This window comes from Danio rerio, chromosome 4 (assembly GCF_049306965.1).
Source record: "Danio rerio strain Tuebingen ecotype United States chromosome 4, GRCz12tu, whole genome shotgun sequence".
NCBI classification, from domain to species: domain Eukaryota; kingdom Metazoa; phylum Chordata; class Actinopteri; order Cypriniformes; family Danionidae; genus Danio; species Danio rerio.
Genome location: NC_133179.1, coordinates 6,478,539 through 6,495,000, shown reverse-complemented (window position 1 = coordinate 6,495,000; position 16,462 = coordinate 6,478,539). Strand labels below are relative to the sequence as shown.

Genomic DNA, 16,462 nt, shown 5'->3' with positions numbered 1-16,462 from the left:
CAAGCATAAGTACACAGTAAATACAGGTATTTACACAATAAGTACACTGTAACAAACTATTAATTCCTGTATAAGTACATATTAGTTAAGGCCACTTAATATAAAGTGGGACCAAAAATTTTAATTGTTAAATATTTAATATAATTGTAAATAACTGCTTTCTTATTGTATGTAGTTTTAAATTAAATTATTACTCCAGTCATTGTTGCTTTATTACTATTACCATTAATACTATATATTAATAATTACATAACATTACATTAATAACAATACTAATAATAATAATTATTATTTTTTTTTTTTTTTTTTAAGTAAATATTAGAGTGATTTCTGAAGGATTGTGTGACTGTGAAGACTAAAGTAATGAAGCTGAAAACTCTTGAACAGTTATTTTATAGAGTAATAACATTTCACAGTCCAAAGACATGCGGTATATGTGAATTAGATTACCTAAATTGGCCGTAGTGTATGAGTTTGTGCATGTGTGTGTGAATAGTTGGTGGTTTTACTGTGGCAACCTCTGATAAATCAGAGACTACGTTTAAGGAAAACAAATGAATTAATTAATATTATAAATATTATTATTACAATTTAAAATAATAATGGTAATAATTGTAGTACATTTCTCTATTAAACTTCTAACGAAACTTCAGGTAACAGCAGGATTTTTGCTCATGTAAAGCTTATTTTAAATTGCTATGTGACATTGAGAAAAAAATTTTAAGTTGTTCTTTAAAAAAAAAAAAAACATGAAATATTGAGAGTTTTTGCTCTTTGTAAACATAAAAATTGTATTGCTCTTTAAAGGCCTGATAAAAACAGTTCTTGTTTTTTTTTTGTCGTTTTGCTCTTTGGGAACATAATTTAGTAAATATTATGAATATGATATTATTATTAGCATTCTTGATATTGTTATCAAATAATAATTATGACATTGTTAATACACTGTTGACAATAATGCCAGTGTATTGCCTTTTACAATAATAATAATGTTTTTAAATACAGCCCTATTCATGCACATAAGTTGCAGAATGTTTTCTATGCTACTTTATATCCTGTGAAGAACCTATAAATCAGGAGTCTCAAACTCAAATTGGCGGGCGCCATATGAGTGACTGACAATTCATAGAAAGGCCATTTTAACATTCTAGCACACAAAAAAGTAGAAAGCTGCAATAGTATCTGGATGCAGCCTTTATGATGCAAGTTGAGATTACATCACTGAGCAAAGCAATGTCAGACACAATGCACTCAAATGGAGTGAGAGACGTCACTGTGAGGGGTAGGGTTAGGGGTGGGGTTAGATGAGCACATTAAAAAGCATGCAGCTCAGATTGCACTGCACCAGGTCTGCATCCAGACCCCTCTCGAACCTGATGTAATTGATGCACTCAGACATTCTTTCCGAGAGTATCTTGTTAACATGCTGGAGGTAACAAGTTCAATTTAACCAGCAGTAAAATTTTACTCATGCACATTTTTATTCAAATCTTAATATGTATATGAGGAAAATCTATTAATGAGACCATTTAAATTGAATATTAGCAAAATTATCATATTTACACCAACAGCACAACATGCAAGCCATGAAGAAGTGTTTGTACAATTGATTATAATCAGGTGACCTTTACAAAAATAAAGCTTTAGTAAAAATAGAGTACTTACGGTCATTAATTTTTTACGTTTAAATCAGCCCTAGAAATAATCTGTATTTGCGTTACTCTTGACCGCACACTGAGAGAAACTGAAAGTAACCCGCATATTTATAGTACAGTACCTTAAATGTCCAGTAGGTGGAGGTTCAAAACCAGAAGTAGCTATAGGCAACAACACAACAATGATAGTGATTTAGTAACATATTTTATTGGGCCGAATCTCACTTTATTTTTGACGTCAGTTGCGGGCCGGAGAAAGGAGTGGGAGGTTGCAAATGACCCGCGGGCCAGCCGTTTGAAACTCCTGCTATAAGTGAAAATAAAAATGCCACTTAAAGGGTCACAAAACCCTAAAAAACTTTTTTGAGATGACAGCAGATATACAGTTGAAGTCAGAATTATTTTTTTTCTTATGTAAATATTTACCAAATAACGTTTAACAGAGCAAAGAAGTTTTTACAGTATGTCTGATAATATTTTCTCTTCTGGAGAAAGTCTTATTTGTTTTATTTCAGCAAGAATAAATGCAGTTTTTATTTTTTTTAAAAGCCATTTTAGAGACGATATTATTAGCCCCTTTAAGCTATTTTTTTTTTCGAGTCTACAGAACAAACCATCATCATACAATAACTTGCTTAATTACCCTAACCTGCCTAGTTAACTCATTAGCCTAGTGAAGCCTTTAAATGTCACTTTAAGCTGTATAGAAGTGTCTTGGAAAATATCTGGTCAAATATTATTTACTGTCATCATGGCAAAGATAAAAGAAATCCGTTATTAGAAATCAGTTATTAAAACTATTTTGTTCAGAAATGTGTTGAAGAAATCTCTCCATTAAACAGAAATTGGGGAAAAACTAAACAGCGGGGCTAATAATTCTGACTTCAACTGTATAACTGCTACAATGCTAAAAACACTCTTATTATCAATGAAAGTTGGTTGTTTTGTGTTGTTTAGAGCAAATTCATACTTCCGGATTAAAAAGAAATTTTTAAGCAACTTTGCGACGATTAAGTCATTGTGTAAATTCTAGCAAGGAAGAAATAGATAAATACAAATTGTCCACCCTCAAAAAAAGAAAGCTATTAATACATTATTGTAATAAATTTGTTGCAATGTCTAATTCAAACAATATTTATTAATATTTTTCCCAGTAGCACAATGAAAATGTGATCTGATTCATTAACTCAGAACTACCTTCTGCTTCCATTCACACTCAACCACAGCACTGAGATCGTACTGAAGTTTCCCTTTACTATTTTTAGAAGAAAAATGTAAAGCGTAAGACCTTTACCGCTTTCAATAATCCCTACCCATCTTAACAGACCCCCTCGAAACATAGAAACATCCCGTCCTGCCCCTCTGGCCAGATCAGACCCCACAGGAGCCCCGGGGCACAGCGGTCTGCCCCACTCACCAGCCAAAGCCCATGCGAGCATATATACCATGCATTCAACCTTTTTTCCTTTGAATCCTATTAGTGGCTGAACTTGGTTTAACTGAAAAAGACTGCCGACTTCACTCAATTAGGCCTAATAGGATTACAGCGCTGGTATGGGCCGGGCGGTTTAAATAAGACAGGAATTTTGGCAGACACCTGCTAGATGTACTGCATTAATCTCATAAAGGAGAGTATGCTGGCTTGTTAATGGGGCTCGCACATGCCAGGACTTCAGTTGGCATCTTTGTAAGATGACTGATCGCTTGTTTTGGCTTTTTACTTGATGCCAGCGCATCTGGTTTTTGGTGGATTTTATGGACATTAAAGAATGTGTGCAAATCATCTCACAATTAAAGTTTAAAGATTTATTTTATTTATCCTTTCGCATATATTATTATTATGTAATGCAGGGATTGGTGTCAATGTTATGTAATGGTCAAATTAAAACATAATTTTACACGGGCAACCTGAAGTACACTTGAATGAAACATTTCATGTGTTCATTTATAACATAAACTTACATGACACCCCAAAAAAACTGCAGTTTTGCAGAATTTTAGCACCTTTGCATGTTTGACATTGATTTTATACAAGAGTCCACACAAATGGTTTATAATAAGTGATTTTGTTTTGCTATATTTTGTAAACAAAAAACATTCTAAGTCAGGGGTCACTCAAATTAAATTGTCAGGGGGTCATTTCAGTGACCAACAATTCATAAAAGGGCTGTTTTAACATTCAAGTACAAGAGAAAAGAGGAAACCTGACATAATTGGTGCATCTTAGGACAACAGGTTTTACGTTTATATTTCAAGCATTACCTGACACCAGTGATTATCACCTGTTACATGTTTATCGAGTCTCACACTAGCTGCTGAAATGTTTGTGGTTTTGTGTATGACCAAGCATTAGATACGCACTCTGTCATTCTTCCACAGAGTATATGCAGTCAAAACAGATTTTTGTTTCTTGTTGTACATATTGAAAGGGTAGTTTAAACTGCCATGAAAATACTACAAATAATATTTATTATTCTGTCCCAACCAATTGTATTGTCCCCATAGCTTAAGAACAGCAGAAAGCAGATTGGGTAACTTAAGTGACTTTACTGGCAGTTGTTCCTTCTCAATATCTTTCTTTTTTTTTGTAAAACTACAACAAAGAGGGTAAAGTATGTACATGTTAAAGTAAATGTGAATAAGTTCATTTCAACTAGCAGTACAATTTCACTGACATACATAGTTTTTATGCAAATCTTAATAAGCCTTTGAAGAAAATCTATTAAATGCTAATATTAGCAAAATTATTATATTTGTTACATAACGTGTAAGCCATGAAGAAGTGTTTGTTCAACAAAATACAAGTGGAATAAAACTGATAATAATCAAACAACCCTTGAATATTTACAAAAATAATGCTTTAGTAAAAATAGACTACTTACGGACATATATTTCAATGTTTAAATCAGTCCCAGAAACAATCTGTATGTGCGTTATTCTCTGGGAGAAAATGAAAGTAAAACTAATCTGAAAGCAGTACTTTAAATGTCGACTAAGTGTCGGGTCAAAACCACAGGTGGCTAGACTTAACTGCACAACAATTATGAATGTTGAAAAGTATATGTTTTGGCCAGCCGTTTCTCGTTATCTTTTTGATGTCATTTGCGGGCCAGACGGAAAAGGTGGGCAGGCTGTAAATAGCCCGCTGGCCGACAGTTTGAGACCCCTGTTCTAAGTAAAGACTGCAAGTTTGAATTGATTCAATGGCTCATTCTGACCTATAATGATTGATTCAGCTTTTAAGAACGATCATGAATCTTCAAGCTATGCAGTATTGTTTTACTACTGAACATTTTTGAGCGAATCATGTTAGTCAATTATTCAGTGGCTCATTTAGAACAATTGTGCAATCTCTGAGCATCACATGGTAAAACAGCCGTGTGTGTATGAAATATAACATCACAAAATGTTGCGAAAAGTCCTACATGATGGTAATAGTTTAAGCTATTTTCATGTCTGTACTGCACTTCAGTAATGTGACTAAAATCAAAATACTCCACTTAACTACTTAATTTGATTTCTGTTTAGTTCAATTATGAACTTAATTGGATTAAATGAATCAAAAGTCGCTGTTTACATGGTAGACTCGTAATCAGAGTATAGTCTTAATCGTATCATTTATCGGATTATTGGTGTCCATGTAAACATAATTATTGATTTAATAATTTCATGTGTGAGCATCATGATTCATCATTTCTGAACGAATCAGTTGAGTTATTTTTTTTTTTTTTGGAATGATTGCCATTTGAACATCTGTTAAATGAATGACTCAATGACTTATTTGCTGCCGGCTACTTTCAGCTTCTAATTGCAGCTATTAAGAATTACTTTAAGCACCAAGCTCATGACTTGGCAGTTGTTATTCTGCAAAAAGAAATGCAATCGTGCTATATTCAAGTGTTTGAATTGGAATTGGAATTGAATTTGGGAAGTTATTGAGTCTGACATGAGCAGTTGAAGTTAAAATTATTAGCCCCCCCTTTGATTTTTTCTTTTTTAAATGTTTCCCAAATTATATTTAACAGAGCAAGAAATTTTTCAGTATGTCTGATAGAATAAAAGCAGTTTCTAATTTTTATAAGCCATTTTTATTAGCCCCTTTAAGCAAATTTAGTTTTTCGAAGTATAGAAGTGTCTTGAAAAATATCTAGTAAAATATTATTTATTGTCATCATGACATATATAAAATAATTATAAATAGTTATTATAAATGAGTTATTAAAACTATTATGTTTAGAAATGTGTTGAAAAATCTCTCCTTTAAACAGAAATTGGGGGAAAAAATAAAAATGGGGGCCAATAATTCAGGGGGGCAAATTGTTCTGACTTCAACTGTACATTTAATGCTATGACAGTTTTGCCCTTGAGCCAAAATGCTATGGAAATCAAATATTACATATGTGGCAGATTGTGTTAACCTTTAAAATTGCTCCTTTTTCTTGAAAGAGATGACTAGAGCATCTGAACAGAGAAGATAATCCAAAGAGGTCAGACAGAAAAATGGGTTTCCGACCCACATCAAGTTTTTAACCACGATATATAGAATTTAAAAGAGCACTAGTTTAATCCTATTAGCCAGGAACAACCCTGATGGATCAAAGGGATGAGGAAGGATAAAGCAACACCCCCAAATACAAGGACTGCAAACCACATCAGTCCATGTTGTCCATTTGGGAAAGTGATCAAGAATACTTCTGATCAGAGTGAGTGATTTCAGAGAGGAATAACAGCAGCGATTGAGTCACTTCACTGTACTGGAAAAAACCCGGTTCATGTTGCAATTGATGACAGGCCATTTGTCATAATCAATGCTGCTAATTTCGGTTTGCTCTCTGTTGATTCACAGTGATTTTCTGGAAGTGGAGTTTGATGTGTTCATCTTTTCCATCCTTCCTTCCCTGCTTCTGTTTACATCTTTCATTCATTCCATCCTTATTTCTTCACAATAAGCAAGCTTGTGCTGATTTACATGTGAAGTCATAGCAAAGTTGAGATATAGACATCTTGTGGCACAAATTAAGCGTTTTGCGTTTGACGTGCTTCAGACTGCAAAAGAAAGTTGGAGCATGGATGACGGCTGCTGGACGTGACCAAATTGAAAGACATTATTTGTGCTTTGCATCTATAGCTGGTATGATGTGCGTCAAATTGATAAATGATTTCGTTTAACTCTTTCCATGTAGTTAACAAGAAAAAATGCTTCCCTGCCATTGACGAGTTTTACTGCAATCCGTGCATTAGGTGTATTACGTTAGGGGAAGCTATAACGCATGTCCTATGTGTGACATGATGTCAGATGCTTCAGGGAGTGAAATCTGAGAGAAACTAAGATTGTGGATGAAAATAAGAGTTATACAACCTTCCCTCGTCTTAATCCCTACCATTTTAGATTTGTGTCATTGTCATTGTTTCAGATTGCACACCTAACATAAGCATTACCAAATAAGATTTGGTAAATACTTTTTTACATTTAGATATATTTTTTAATCGCAAAATTGTCAGCAAATTTTTGGGAATTACCGCCATACAGCAACTTTTATCGCAAAAATAATCACAAAAAAATCTAGAAAATCTAGGTGGTCTGAAAAGTTCTGTATTAGCATTTGTGATTCCATAAACGATATGCATGGAATATTTTCATTGCAAAAAGATTCTTTATAGTAGAGAAAAAAAACACACCAAAAAACACAAAAAAAAAAACACACTGGTGTTCACACAAGAAGCAAAATTAAAGATTTGCATGTGTAGATTACATATAATGTTAATGCAAATGCACAAATATTTGAGCAAATTTCCACCAGGCAGCCCAAATAATGTGGATTTCACAACACATTTGCCGCAAATGCATGCAATTCACTTCAATCGCTTCTTCCACGCAAGTTCAAAAACAAAAGGAGCTGTAAAATGTCCCACAATTACATTAAAGCGTGTGACAGTGTGCTCTGCGTTCGGTGTGCATGCAGAATCTGAAATAAACGGCTCACTGCAAAAATTCTTGGAACTTTTTGGAACATTTATTTTTTTAAAAGAGCTGTTGATGATTTATTAATCTATTAGCCCAACGTCCATGTAACCTCTCTCTGCATTCAAAGCTCAGTATACAGCTCTGTTTTTAGTTCTCTGCTTCATCAATAGTCTCTTTCCCAGGTATGAACTCTTATGAACACCCACACCAATGTGCACACCAACTGTCAATCCCTATTATCCATCCGGTCCATTGGACCGCAGGATGTCAGAGTGAGTTTGGGTCTAAGCCAGACGGGTTGGGTGGTCTCCCTACTAGTCAGCCGGGATCATAACACCCCCCAAAAAATCTCCCGTCTCCCAATAATACATCTTCCCATAACCCCTTGGCTCTGCCCGACCTGCCTCAGATAAAGCTCATAGGCGGGAGGCGTGTAGATACACAGTTATAGATCTGTGTCTTCTAGAGTCTGCCGTAGCCTCGAGGGACGGCAGACTTCTTTCCTCCAAACACAGGTAGAAATGCACAGACCCACACCAAAACACAGACGCGCACACACACTTTAGCACATGAAAGGCCTCTTGTGGACCAGAGCAAACACAAGGCGGCTTTGATGTGCTTCAGCCTCTTCTATTCCCTTTCCAGCCTCGGAAAAAAAGCAAAAAACTGACTGTTGCTTTGCTTCCAAGTCTGATTTCTGTCTTTCTGCATCTGACAGTTTGGAAAAGTGCAACTGAAACGGCTTTTTTCTTCTGTCTGGCCAATTAAGGCAATCGTAACACGTCGACGAGTGATCACAAGTCACATCTGAGAGGTTTATAATTAGGTAACGCTTTATAATGAGGCTTGGGGTAAGCAAAAAGCAAAACATTGTTTTTTCAAAATAGTTGATTCAATGCAAATGAAAACAAACATTTACTAAACATTAAAGAAGGTTGGTAAATACTGTAAAAGCACATCAAATTTTAAGAATTGAAGCAATTGTTTTCTTTTATTATATACACTCACCGGCCACTTTATTAAGTACACCTGTCCAACAGCTCGTTAGCGCAAATTTCTAGCCAGCCATTGACATGGCAGTAACTCAATGCATTTAGGCATGTAGACATGGTCAAGACGATCTGCTGCAGTTCAAACTGAGCATCAGAATGGGGAAGTAAGGTGATTTAAATGACCTTAAACGTGGCATGGTTGTTGGTGCCAGACGGGCTGGTCTGAGTATTTCAGTAACTGCTGATCTACTGGGATTTTCACGCACAACCATCTCTAGGGTTTACAGAGAATGGTCCAAAAAAGATCACAGTGTACTCATCTTCTGATGGCTACTTCCAGCAGGATAACACATGTCATAAAGATCAAATCATCTCAGGCCGGTTTCTAGAACATGACAATGAGTTCACTGTACTCAAATGGCCTCCACAGTCACCAGATCTCAATCCAATAGAGCTCCTTTGGGATGTGGTAGAACGGGAGATTCGCATCATGGATGTGCAGCCGACAAATCTACAGCAACTGCGTAATGCTATCACATCAATATGGAGCAAAAGAATAAAGAATAAAGGCAATTTAGATCGCGAAAGGGGGTCCAACCTGGTACTAGTAAGATGTACCTAATCAAGTGGCCGGTGAATGAATACAATTCATTATATATAATTTATTAAAGTAATAATAGTAGATATGATAGTTAAACATAAGAAAATGTAAATTCTCTCCTAAAAATATATATAATTTATTACGAAATGTATTGCTATATATTACATAGTTACGAATTTACTATGCCACATACTTATTAATATACTTTATATCCTTTCTCAATAGTTGTATTATTTTTATTATTAACATCTGGATTACATATAATCTATTTAGCTACATTTAACGTTACAAAATATTAAATAATACGTTTAATTAGTAGTAGTACAAATTATTTTTTTTATATAAAAATCTACTCAAACTGTTGCTATATTAAGTAATTATGTGCCTAAATTGGAAAATTGTGGAGCTAAATATGTATTGCATTTATATTAATCAGTTAAAATGGTTATAGACGGATGATTGTGTTTATAGATGTGCTACTGATGACAGTGAATACTTCATAAAAGGAAAAAATCAAAGCTCAAATAATCTCCTGTGCAAGTTGAAATGCACAAAATCTGCTTTGTCTAAATCCTTTACAAACAGCAAGGAATGAAAATAGACGACACAAGTCATATATAGAAACAAAGTCACACCCAGGATCAGGACCTTGTGCTTAACAGTCAAAATAAACAATTTTTCGAATGCGAGCGGTTGGTTACAGTAACAGAGGTCTTGTGTTCTGTCAGCACATAGTGTGAAATTACGCTCCGAAACAAAAACCTACAGCAAATCCACAGCAGCCAAATTCCAGACAAATGAGTCCTGCGACACAAAGGGGCTGTTTGGGTGGTTTCTGGCTCAAATGTGCGGACACTAGCATGAGCCTATAATCACATTATGGGGTTAAGTATCGATGCAGCAGATTGAGAGAACAAAAAAGCCTGATTTTGTACAATGCAGTTCACACACGTATTAACTATAATGTTCACTATAATAAGCCCATGTTGCTTATACTGTATTTATCTTATTATATAAGACTGAAACTTATACTTGCAATATAATTTTTTAATTAAATTACATAACACTTTATTTCATATGTATTAATATACTGCTAAACCTGAAGTGGCTTAAAATAAAATAAAATAAAATAATTATTAATAATAAAATAAACAAAAATTTAATACAATTAAATTAAATTAAATTTAAAATGGATTAAAATAAAACAAAACAAAACAAATAAAAACAGAACAAAACAAAACAAAATAAAATAAAAGATAAAATAAAATAATTAAATTAAATAAATAAAATAAAAGAATAAAATAAAAGATAAAATAATTAAATAAAAGAAAAAATAAAAGAAAAAATTAATAAATATTAAATAAATAAAATATAAATAAAATACATATTCAAAAGATAATACACTTCAAAAATGTATTAAAAAGACACTTTAAAATAAAAAAATACTTAAATAAATAAAATAAAGAAAAGACAAATAAAAAAACAATTATGATAATAACATCCACTTTTAAGCCCACTGATGAAACGTACTCCAGCTCTCTCTCTCAGATCATGTGGGAGTTCTTGCCCTCTTCTCACCCGAGGGGTCGTTTTAATTTGTGTTATGATGCATGTAACTAAATTAAGATCAGCTCTAATGATACTGCCAGCACTCTTGTCAGTGTGCTAACAACTGCCAAGCACCTAAAGAAAGACTGACTTAATCAACACAAAATCAAAACTGATCCTAAATATGACGTGAGAGCTCATTTAACTGTTTCATCTAATCATTTCAGATGAAACAGTATTTTCATAAAGACATGCTTTCCACCACAAAGTGCATTGCACTGAACTTTATATAGCCATGAAATTTGATAAATAAAACCAGTATCATATTTATGATCATGATATCACTGCTTTTAGGGAAAACCACACTTATTCTGTGTGAAATTAACTGTATATTTATATATTTACAGACTAATTTTAATAGGCTTAATTTTACAGTGAATAATGATGGGTGTGCTTTTGTTTTGTTTTTGTTTTTGTTTTGTTTTTTTGTAAAATGACTGGAATGCTTTATAATGTCTGCATGAGTTAAAACTATTGCAATATTATAGAAAGCAAATGTTTCCCATCCAACACAGCACTCTGATTTTCATAATGAAATCTTATCAGGGGAAACCAACTGGTGTATGAGTGATTATCCATACCTTAAATGGGGTCCAGGGCCAGGCTGACGGCTCACTGCCTTGGTAGGGGCCCGGATTCTGGTTGCTGTAGTAAGAATAGGAGCAGGAGGAGAACTGTGGCTCTGGGGCCCACTGGTTCTGATGGTTTCCTATATTAGCAGGGGCCGCTTGAACACCGTAGTACGACTGGAACATTGCTGCACGCTGAAAACACAACAAATTCCAATGTGATGCATCTCTTATTGATTTACTTTTTCAAGGGAACATATTAAGGCCTTTTCCATGAGAACTTAAATACATCCCTAGTATGCCAGAATGTGCATGTGATGATGATGATTATGATGTGTGAGCCCAAAATAGCCCACAGATCATTAATTATACAGTGGGGAAAATAAGTAGGCATTTTTTAGTGATGGCAGCTTAAAGACGCCTCTCATATGGAGAATATAGTCACATGCATTGTTCAGGTGTGAGTTTTCCCTGACTTAAACAGAGTGTATAAATCTTGATGGTTCTCTGGATCTCGTCTATCAAATCTGAGCTTTAACTTGTATTTTATATTGGATTCAGGTCAGGTGATTGGCTAGGCCATTCTACAGCATGATTGTCTTTCTCTGAAAGCATTTGAGAGTTTCCTTGAATGTGTTTTGGATCATTGTCTTGCTGAAATGGTTTCATCTTCATCCTCCTACTAATGTAGATGTTGGACTGAAGCAGCTGATATTCATTTACAATGACGAAGGGCAGAGTGTTGCTGAAGAACTGCTGAGAGGTTTCAGCTGCTGTCTGGGCTTTCACTGCCTTTCTACATCTGCCTTTCTTCATGTGTTCAATACTTGTTCTCTGCGTCATTTTATTATGTTAAGTTTATTTATAAACTAATTTCCAGGGGATCACGTGCTTATGATTGATCATGCATTAATTAATGCCGGGTTCAGACTGCACAATTTTCAATGTAGTCTTGTCACAGATGTTTTCACACTGCATAAATATCGGGGTTAGCATTCTGTCGGTGATGTTTTAACACTGTTGGACGGATCAACGACAGGAAAGTTCACACTGCATGACTTTAAAATAGGAAGAATCACAGACGACTTTGTCCAAACTACGTCTCACAACCGAAAACACGATAAGTGACATGGAAACAGCGCGAGGTCACGTAATATCTCTTTCGATATTACCTATATAATGGAAAAAGATGGCTTTAGCTGTAGAAACTTGTGTTGCTTACCTGGCTTTTACAGAGAATTAACAATTTCTCCTAAACCTTTTTTTACTTCTTAACCTGATTGTGATATTATTCAGATGAGACGTCAAACAGACAGAGCGCTCCTGGCAAATTTACACTAGTTTTTCCTCCATTTCTTGGGTCAAAATAAACTGAAATTGAGCGCTTTTATCTTCTCCCCCAACCACCCGCTGGCCTGCAGGTACTCATACTAGTGAATGCTGCCCTCTTATTGGCTGTCGGTGATCGCGGATGTTATTTTCAATCAGAAAACATTTCACATGGCATCAGTGACTCATTGGCGATTCTCTTATTTGTCGTGCTTGATAGTTCATACTGTGTGATTGTCACTCGTGTGCACGAGCACCGAATTACCAGTGATTTCAGGCATTTGTCTGCGGTTTCCCAAAACATGTCTACGAGTCAAAATCAGGGCTAAAATCATGCAGTCTAAACGCAGCATAACAGTCATAACTCACTATAAATAACCAGAGTTTCTTACTTCACTTATCTTTGCCTTGAAGAATCAGGGCTCTCTCCCGGGACAGCATGCCAAACTCACTTTATAATCAATTATCAGCTAAGTGTAAACTCTTAATTTGTAAACTACTTACTTTTGTTTTCTTTGCATATATGGATTTGTTTGGTTGTTACCAACATCCGGGGAAATTTTTAATTTATTTATAAAGCACCTTTAAAAACATGTTTTCTGAGAAAAATGGTGATGTGTTTAATACTTATTTCCCCCGCTGTAGCTTGTAAAAAAAACACTGTTATTTTGTGTGTTCTTTAAATGCAAATGAGCTGCTGTTTTCCCAAAGAGGGCGGAGCCTTTACATGCGATTCTGACACAAGAAAACAAGCAAATATCAACATGTCAGAAATGACCAGTAGTGGATTAAAGCCTTACATGATCAGGAGAGGAAGAGGTTACAACTTGTACACTTGCTTGTTGTTTCTAAATGGATAGTGGATACATGTATGTTAATGATGTGGAGTGCACTTAACTAAATCTGTTGGTTACCATGTTACTGCTGTGTTTAGATGTGCTGGAAATATTACATTTCACATTTTTGATATGCTTGCAGATTACTGTTTACCAAATAACAACAACAAACAAACTGGTTGTGATGTTTCGGGGTTTCTGGATTGATTATATTTCACTTAAAACCACTTAAACACACAGGAAAAAGTCAAATTTTGACAATACACCCCCCTTATTATACAATTTTTCAGGTGCACATGCATAATTAAATTTTAGCCACTTTTAAAACATTTTGCTTGGATATGCATGTTAAGTAAATCTGTGTGACGCGTACGTCAGAATCAGTAAAGAGGCTTTAATAATTGAAATAAGCCCGTCTGAGGGATGTTTTCTTTTAGTCAGGCATCAGGTTTTGCATTGCGTCTTTGTTTAGACTCACGTCAGATGATGATTGAAACAGAACTGAAATAATGAAAGACCGCATGCCGCATATACAGTCCATCAGTCCAACTGTCACACACAATCAGGGATTTTAGCGTAAAAACCATTTATCTCAATGCCCATTTCAGTCATGTCTACTTTTATAGCTGAAGTTTCCCGTTTGAAAGGGAAAGACTTGATTGAATCATGTTTTAGTGTTGCGGTGTGACTGTCATTTACACATTATTTTGATATATCGGTGGACTGAGTTTTTTTTTTTTTAATTCATGTTTATTTAAATATCACAGTATCATATTTACACAGTCATTTGATCATTTATAGATTAAGATCAATTCATAAAATTTATATATATATATATATATAAATATATATATATATATATATATATATATATATATAAATATATATATATATATATATATATATATAAATATATATATATATATATATATATATATATATATATATATATATATATATATATATATATATATATATATATATATATATATATATATATATATATATATATAAATATATATATATATATATATATATATATATATATATATATATATATGCACTGAGCAGGCAAATGGCCGTTGTTCGTCAGCGCTGGTGCTGATGACAGGAAATTGTTCTTGTGTCGGCAGCATATAGAATGATGCACTGAGCTCTAAGACATCATGGACTTTTGACGACTGTTTTTCTGCAGGACGCGGACTGTGTGATTTGGGCCGTTTCCCCTAAATGATAAAGGACTAACGAACATACAAAAGATAACTGTAGGGAGAATCACAGAGATTAGGACACAAGTCAGAAAGCGGAGAAAAACTAGGTCACAAGGGTGCAAGTCCATCTGTCTGTCTGTAAATCTTCGTTCTCTATTTATTTGTCTGTCAGTCCATCAGCTCATCTATCTATCTATCTATCTATCTATCTGTCTGTCTGTCTGTCTGTCTGTCTGTCTGTCCGTCCGTCCGTCCGTCCGTCCGTCCGTCCGTCCGTCCGTCCGTCCGTCCGTCCATCTTACTGTCTGTCTGTCTGTCGTTCTATCCATCTATCCATCCATCCATCAATCAATCTATCTTACTGTCTATCTATCTATCTATCTATCTATCTATCTATCTATCTATCTATCTATCTATCTATCTATCTATCTATCGATCGTTCTATCTATCGTTCTATCTGTCCGTTCGTCCATCCATCCATCCATCCATCCATCCATCCTACAGTCTGTCTGTCTGTCTGTCTATCTATCTGTCTGAGTTTATCTATTTTTCTGTCAATCTGTCTGTCTGAATGTCTGTCTGTCTGTCTGTCTATCTCTGTATGTGTCTGTCTGTCTGTGTCTACTTGGATCAATTGAAACCATTGATATCTGACTCTCAGTTTCTCTTTCCCAGATGCAGGTACACCCCAAAAGCTACATTTCCCCCCATGTTTGACCATGTTGCCTATGAAAGAAAGGTTTCTTCCTTATTGTACGACTCTCCCACATCCCTTAATTTCAGATACCCGATATGTTACAATATGTAGGCACTGTGTGGAGTTATGCAGCATGAGGATCTCATTCTATCAGAGAGAGAGATCAGTGAGACGGTGACGCCTCGCACAATCAGAGGGACCACGCTGAGAGCCAGACAGCACTGCGAAAGGAAAGAGCTCCATAATGGAGGAGCAGGAGGTTGAGCACCACGTAATTGGCAAGTCTTCCTGCTTTTCTTTTTTTTTTGCCCACACCTCTCTACTTCCATGCATGGTGCAAGTGATGTTAAATTGCCTTCTCTCTCTCTGTATTCCCTCATTATTTCTCTCTTCCTGTCAGCATTGCAGAACAGTAGAATATGCGATCCCAGACACTAGTCAGATTCGGAGATGGGCCCGAAATGCTGCTAAAGAATGTTCCCTGTCCATCTGTCAGCATTCCTGGGACAGAGCTGCTTTTAGCTTCCTTTATTCAAGACAATCGTCCTTGTCTGCTCTTCATTCGTGTCTGTGTCCACACTGGATCACTATTTGTGTGTGAGCCCGTCCATTATGAGGCGTGTAAGTATTCCTCCCAAACAACAGGAGCATTTTATTGTGCTAATACTATAACGAGGGGAAGCTAATGACACCAACCCAGGGCTTTTTGTTTCCTCTGTAGCAGTGGCACTGTTTGACACATTCAGAGGTCAGAGATCCCAAGCCAATTTCCATTTACTGCAATTTGGGCGAACAGTAAATCCCTATATTTGGTGTTCGTCGAGATGCAAGGGGCATGCTGGTTTATGGGTTGTTGTGCTAGACTGCAACCTGCTGCATCTGGCATTCTTATCGTATCTTTCGCATGTTGATGTAGATTTTTGTGGAGAGTTTATTAGCAATGCTTACGAAAGCAGCCATTTTTTCCACATTCTTCTTCTCATTGCTCATTTTGTTCGT

General features: G+C 35.2%; 1 protein-coding gene across 2 annotated transcripts in view; it reads right to left on the bottom strand.

Moving 5' to 3' along the window:
• The window catches only part of tfec (transcription factor EC), an 80,895-nt gene that overhangs the window by 41,215 nt on the left and 23,218 nt on the right, over window positions 1–16,462 (bottom strand). For both annotated transcript variants that reach the window (XM_073946142.1, XM_073946143.1), the window contains one exon: window positions 11,403–11,585. In XM_073946142.1, the coding sequence (XP_073802243.1) occupies window positions 11,403–11,576 (174 nt within the window). In that variant the 5' untranslated portion in view covers window positions 11,577–11,585. The remainder of the gene's footprint in view (window positions 1–11,402; window positions 11,586–16,462) is intronic.